Consider the following 7,151-nt stretch of genomic DNA (forward strand, 5'->3'; position numbering starts at 1 on the left):
AAGCCCATTTCTCAATACAATTAGATCAGTCCCCGAACCATCGACTGATATCTGCTTTGACTGCGTTTTTCCAAAAGAGTGCAAGTGTGTGTTTAGCTTGGAGAAGAAGACAACGTGTAATCATTTTTCTTCTTGCTCTTAATATCCAGACCCTCGGGGAACCCTGGAACAGAACCTAGGATGCACATCTGTGGACGTCTAACAATCGTTTTCAAGCGTACTTTATAAATCAAATGAACTTGAACTCAATTATAGCGAGTAGGATCTTCACTCACTTGATGAGATCCAGATGTTGTCTCCGTGGAGTTGCGTAGCTGCTGTGGTGTGTTTCACAGACACACCTAAGAGCATGCATGTTTTGCGTATAAAAAGCATCTGCTCATTATTCGTCCTGCTCATCGTTGGGCGGGTGGTGTGTGAGGTACAGCTTGGAGCCGGAAACATCTCCTACAGACATCCAGGATTATGTTGGATTTTCCTCAGCTGTCACCACCACATCTCCTCACTAGCCTTCATCCAGGAAAACCCATTCTATCAAGCTTTTTCTTCACGTTTTTGGGGGGATTCGCCCCAATTGTACTTGGTCAATTCCTCCTGCTGTCCTCCTGGTTTACCCCCCCTCTGCCGATCTGGGCAGAGCCGTAGACTAGCGCATGCTCCCTCCGATACGTGTGCAGTCGCCAGCCGCTTTTTTTCCCACCTGACAGCGAGGAGTTTCACCAGCAGGACGTAACACGTGTGAGGATCACACCATTCCCCCCCCAGTTCCCTCCCTCCTCGTGTCGAACAGGCACCCCAACCGACCAGAGGAGGCGCTATAGTGCAGCGACCCAAGACTCATCCCCCACCGGCTTCCCACCCGCGCACACGGCCAATTGTGTCTGTAGGAACATCTGACCGACCCAGAAGTACCGGCGGCCGGGAATTGAACCCGGGTCTCCGTGGTGGTATATAGGCGAGTGCTTTTAGACGCCCCACCTAGTGTCTTCATCTCCCCCTGGTCTCCAGCATCATCAGTGATGGCTGAATGGAGCTGGGTGGCCTACACAGTGCTGGAAGTGCTGATTGCGACGGCCTGCTGCGTCGGCAACGTGCTGGTGGTGTGCGCGGTGTGCGTTTGTATCCGGGGCTCCCTTCGAGAGCCCACCTTCTGCTTCCTGGTTTCCCTGGCGGTGGCCGACTTCCTGGTGGGCGTGGCCGCCGTGCCCCTGGCCGTGCTATTGGACGGCTGGGCGAGTCTGACCCCTGACCTGTGCCTGCTTCTCAGCTGCGTGGTGCTCGTGCTGACGCAGGCCTCGGTGCTGTCGCTGCTGGCTATCGCCGTGGATCGCTACCTGCGGCTGCACACGCCTCTCAGGTGAGGTACTACGCACACGTCCGTTTCAAGTGCACGAAAGAATGGTTAACAGTGTAGGAAGTGAATGGACGTTCTCATGTGTCGCTGTAGAGACTCTTCCTCTCCAGGGATCTCGAAGTCTATCAGACGGTTTCACCTCTACAACGTAAACATTCCAATCATGGAACTTTGAAACCCTCATTAGTGTTTTGCTTGCACCTGTGTTTACCCTGCATTTTCGACACAAAATGGCCCCCGTGAGAAGGGTCTATTCCATGAAAACTGTCTACCGTATATATCTACCAGTGCTTTACTCACTCAAGAATAGACAGGGGGCTTGAAGATGTACATGGTTTGTTTAACTATTGCAGTAGACATGTACTTTATGTTGTCCATGTTCACATTACAGGTAAATCCGATTTGCTGATAAAGTCATTAATCATCATTATCTTGATTGGTTTCCCAAATCTGATTTGGGAGTGTGTCCGCACTGCCACAAATCAGATTTTCAAGTCGGATCTGTGTGTCCAGACCTAAACAGCCTATCTGCATGGGTTGCTATGGTAACGACGTGGGCGTCAGTAAATACGTACGTTGGTGACGCGGTTTTCCTGCGGCAGAAGCAAGTTGCGAGTGACGTTCAAATCAGATTTGGTGGATCTGCGCGTCCGCACTGAAATCACATCAGTCGAAAGCAGATTGGAAACTACCTCATGTGGTTTGGGACAAGTGACACAAATCAGACTTGGAGCGTCCAGACTCATAAAACCAATCTGGATGGAATCATTAATAGGTCACTAAAGTTCACAAATCAGATTTGGCCTCCTAGTCTGAACATGGCCTAAGTATCCAAGAAGCAAATTTTTTCTCTTTTCTGATTCACTTTTGGCCTGCTGAGCCTCCTTCCTTGTGCCACATTTTTGCTTTTCCCACTCACTACATTTCCTACAGGGGTAGCAAACTATGGAATAGCCTACCAATGTCAGTCAGAGAGAGTAACAGTTTGCACACCTTTAAGGGGCTGTTAAAGTCATGGCTCAGATCAAATCAAAACTGCGACCATATTTAAACCCTTTTGTTTCATGTGTTGTTTTTGTATATGTATATCCTTGAAAGTCCTATGTCCACCTTGGTCAATGTCCCTAATGTTTCCCGTTTTTGTTTTATTTGTATTACATACCGGAATTGAAGGTCTGTGTGTGCCCACTTGAATTGCAAAGTTAAATGCCTCCATCATGTATATGTATGTCTCCTCTCCTTTCTACCCTATGTGTATGTATGTGTCACTTACATTGCACCCCTGTCAGTTGCCCTATGTATGCACTAATTTTTCTATTTCTTCTTTTTAAACTTTTTTGTACCTCACCTGTCGAGGGACTACGGATGGAAATTAGCTAAGGCTATAATCCGGCACATTTACATGCAAATGTTCATTAATGTTGCACTGTCCCTGGAAAAAAAAAAAATCTATACTTTCTACTGCCTACATTTTCAAAACAGACTCGGTCTCAGGAAATCATCAACTGATTTGTTTATTTTCTTCATGGGACAGCTGCATACCGGAAGCAGCTGATCAATAGCCTGGGTAAACCCAGCCCCCAGTGACCTGCTCTCAGGCTCACCCTGCTTACAGTCACAAGGTAGTGACTGGGAACTGAGAGAGCAGGTCACGTGGGGGCTGGGTTTACCTAGGCTAGCTGATCAAGGCCTAAATGTGACTGGCTGCTTCTACAGCTTCTACAGCAAAGCAACGTCAAAAAGGAGGGAAGAAAGAGACAGAGAGGCGCAACGCAAAGAAGAGAGGAGCAACCAGAGTAGAGAAGTAGCGCTAGTGAATTCAGATGTGCTAGAATTAACGTTGGTAATCTGAGGTGGTGCACTCTCTCCTCTGTGATTCAGAGGAAAAGCTCAGCAGAGAACCAGTTTAAATGACTTCGATGACTCTTCATCCCCATGAGGCTACAATGAGATCCTGCCACCGTTTGCTCATTAAAGTGAATTAAAGACGATATTATACTTTCACTTGAGGAAAGGATTTGAAATGGTTCTTCAGCTTTTACCAGAGGGTATTTTTAGATGTTGCACTTATATTTGAGTCAGGAATGTGTCTACTTCTACCACCTCTGCTCTCTCCTCTGATTTCCAGTGTTGGGCAAGTTACTTTCAAAATGTAATATACTACATATTACTAGTTACATCATACCTTCATTTGAAAGTAATAAGTTACTTTACAATATTACTGTCTGTGTAGAGTAACTTGTTACTTATTACACTACTTTTGCATTACTTTCACCAAAACAACAGCAGCAGCAGAATGACATCGCTGCCCCGGAACCATCCCAAAAAATAATTTAAACCGTCTTGAAGTCAGTGGAAACAACCCAAAATTCTAAATGTTATTCTTTTCCTTTGTTATTGTCATCTGTAGTGGTTATTTGCATAAAAACAGACAGTTTGATTAGGAAATGATTGTATCTTTATTTAAATATGTGCTTTGACTTTTCTTTTTAAAGTAACTCAATTTGTAACTTGAGTTACTTGACAAAGTAACTGGTATAATATTACTGAAATCATATAAGTAATAAGTTATATTACTGAGTTACTGCTAAAAGTAATATATTACATGTAATGTGTTACTTTTGTAATGAGTTACCCCCAACACTGCTGGTTTCACTCATGCTCTCTCTCTCTCTCTCTCTCCTGCCTCAGATACAAAGACCTGGCCACACAGAGGCGTACGTGGCTGGCTGTGTGCGTGTGCTGGGTGCTGTCCTGCCTCCTGGGCTTCACCCCTCTGTTCGGCTGGCACAACTACTCCCCCCCGGCCCCCGACGCCGCCGCCAATAAATCCTCCCCCGCCTCTCCGCCCTGCACCTTCCTGTCCGTCGTCTCCCTCCCTTTCATGGTCTACTTCAACTTCCTGGGCTGCGTTCTGGCGCCCCTGCTGGTCATGACCCTGCTCTACGCGCGGATCTTCTGGAGCCTGCAGGGGCGTCTGCGGGAGAGCGCTCCCCAGGCCCGGGCCTCTCTGCTCCGGGAGAGGAGGCTGGCCCGCTCCCTGGCCCTGGTGCTCCTGCTGTTCGCCGGGTGCTGGATTCCCCTGCACCTGATGAACTGCCTGCTGCTCTTCCACGGTGCTCAATCTGTCCCACAGGGGGCGATATATACAGGCAGGTGACAGTCACTTTTATAGTGCTTTACAGTCTGCACAGTTGGTCTATTTATGTTTTCATATTGAGAGATTTGTCTTCCTATTTCTTCTGGTGAATCTGAATGAGGCATTCTTTTCTATCAACCATGTATTTACAAATCACATGTAGCTACTCTCCTCCAGCTTTTAGGCCAATTCAAATCTGACAGTAACGCCTCCAATGTGCAGGTATCCTCCTCTCCCACGCCAACTCAGCGGTGAACCCAGTGGTCTACGCCTACCGCATCCCAAAGATCCAGCAGGCCTACGCTCAAATATGGAGGCGCTTCCTGTCGGGACTGGACTGTTGCCATGGAGATGAGCGAGTTCAACGATCAATAGCAGGCAGCAGAGCCAATCAGACGGAGACGTGTGGCTCGGGGAAGCAGGGCCACGCCCTGAACGCAGCAGCACGAGGAAGATCGACTTTTTGAGTCCGGCGATGCTCGCTAAAAGTTGAGCTGAGGAGTACGTTACTTTGGCAGAGGGTTTTGCACTGGCTCACACACACACTGAAATCCACACACAGCAGGGATACAACGAAACGCTACAGCAGCTAATTTCACAGATGAAACCCTTCTCTGGTTGATAAGCTCTGTGAAGTCACCTGGTGGATGGATGATGGTTTGGGTGGAAAGAACACCTACAGACTCTCAGCTCTGCTGGGCTCAATTCAAATGTCTGGACCCCACACACCTCCAGGAGGTCTGCAAGTGTTGAGGTTCTGCAAATCCACAATTCATCCAGTCCACAAGGGGCCTCAAGCGGACTTTCTGCATACTTCCAGAGAGGCCGCTTGGGGTGTGCACGGTTCACTGATTTAATTACCCACAATTCATTGCAATACGGACCTGCCGTTGTAGTTCTTCCTCTTGCCGAACAAAAAACAAAACAGGACTCATAATGAACGTATAAAACCATGACTTTATTAAAACCTAACTTGAATCATGTAGCCTAGGCCAGAAATAATATTCAACCACATCATGACACAGAAATATCTAAGTAGGCCTAACAGGGCGAGGTAAGTGTGTGTTATCATTGTAGTCTTTAGGTCTGTCTGTAGGCCTACAGGGCGAGGTAAGTGTGTGTTATCATTGTAGTCTTTAGGTCCGTCCGTCAGCGTCTCTCGCCGTGGCAGACTTGACGTGATGACATTGAACACGTCACGGTAGCTTATCACTGAAGTGCGCGAGGGCCCCAGTCCGCAAGTCCGGAGGAGGGTGGACATTTGAATTGAGCACTGGTCTAAAATAATGCTTTCATCCTGTCAAAGCAGTCTCCCATGGCTCCACTAGAGGGCGCTCTCTGCTAACAAGAGCAGTCAAACAGTTTCATGAGCTCATTCATTGATCTCTGGACAATTGATTTGAGGCAACATTTATTTTGCAGTGTGACTTTATTGCGATGTACATATTTTTAAACAACACGTTGACAACACAACACAACAATGACAGTTCAACACTAACTATTTTTTGCAGAAGAAATGTAACTGGCTGGGAATAAATGTGATATTTAGTCATGAGCGTGTGTTGAATCTTCATAAGCGTTCAGTGAGCTCCTCAGGGAAGGCAATAGACTGTATAGTTATCACCTGAGTAGGGTGCGATCCCACCCACCAAACTATACAACCTACTACCTCACCCTGATAGAACACAAATCAAACACACCACAAATTCACCTGTTTGAACTTAAATCCTAATTTAGTGTCTGTCTGTGTCTGTTCTAGCAAAGACAATACTACTTGTAACAATACATCGCATGATTGGACAACTTGATAGCCCGTCTGTAGATGGCAGTCGCTGATTGGCTGATTCGGCTGTCTCCTTAGGAAAGACAGTAGATTGTATAGTTATCTCAAATAGAGGTCACACGACCCCACAACTATTCAATCTACTACCTCAGCCCCAAGGACAGCATCCACACTGCTTCAGCGTCAAAGCTCCTCACAGGTAACACTCCTGCAATGATACAAAGAAAAAGAGACAGAGGGTTACATTGTTTTCTCTGTAAAAACACATGCAAGACAAACCAGGCTAAGGTCTAAGGTTTCTGTTTGTCCAATCTGAAATGTATTTAACATCTTTGATGGATGATATCGTGTCCAAATTCAAAGCCTGTGTCACGGAAATGAGTGTGAGGTATTTTGGGGATGATCTCTTTGTCTCCCTCTTTGTATTTCTTTGAATCGTCTTCTGGAAACGGTTCCAAATCAGGACTTAAGGAGGAAAGCTGCTTGTGCTCGATGACAGTGAGTCTTCGACTGCCAGGATTTTGAGAAACGTTTAAGCACTTGTTTTTTTTTACGACGAAGACGACCCTGAGAGACTTAGTTGCATATTGGCTCATCCTCAACCGCTCTGAGGGCAAAGCCAACGCATTTGATGGTGGAAGCGAACGTCTCTAAAAAAAAAAAACAGCCCACAAAAAATAATTGTGAATAATTTAAGAATAATTTAACGGTAAGCAGACAATGGAAAGTGAGAACGCTAACGTGTGAAAGCCGTACAAAAAAAAAGAGAACTCACTGCAGCTTCCTGAGACTCTGGCATGTGATCGAAAGAGGGGGAAAAAGCCGCCCGACTCCGTGCCAGGAATTTGTTTCCGTTTTTTGCCAAAAAAGCGGAG

At 46.5% G+C, this 7,151-nt stretch overlaps 1 protein-coding gene across 1 annotated transcript; it reads left to right on the forward strand.

The window, feature by feature from the left end:
• Window positions 1-1,019: 1,019 nt before the first annotated feature.
• Window positions 1,020-4,960, forward strand: LOC310780779 (adenosine receptor A1; the record flags this gene model as incomplete). Its single annotated transcript, XM_083641283.1, has 3 exons — window positions 1,020-1,357; window positions 4,046-4,506; window positions 4,716-4,960. The coding sequence occupies 3 exons, from the start codon at window positions 1,020-1,022 to the stop codon at window positions 4,958-4,960; spliced, it is 1,044 nt and encodes a 347-aa protein (XP_083497409.1).
• Between the last annotated feature and the right edge of the window lie 2,191 nt (window positions 4,961-7,151).

Source organism: Poromitra crassiceps (assembly GCF_964638095.1).
Source record: "Poromitra crassiceps genome assembly, chromosome: 8".
NCBI lineage: Eukaryota > Metazoa > Chordata > Actinopteri > Beryciformes > Melamphaidae > Poromitra > Poromitra crassiceps.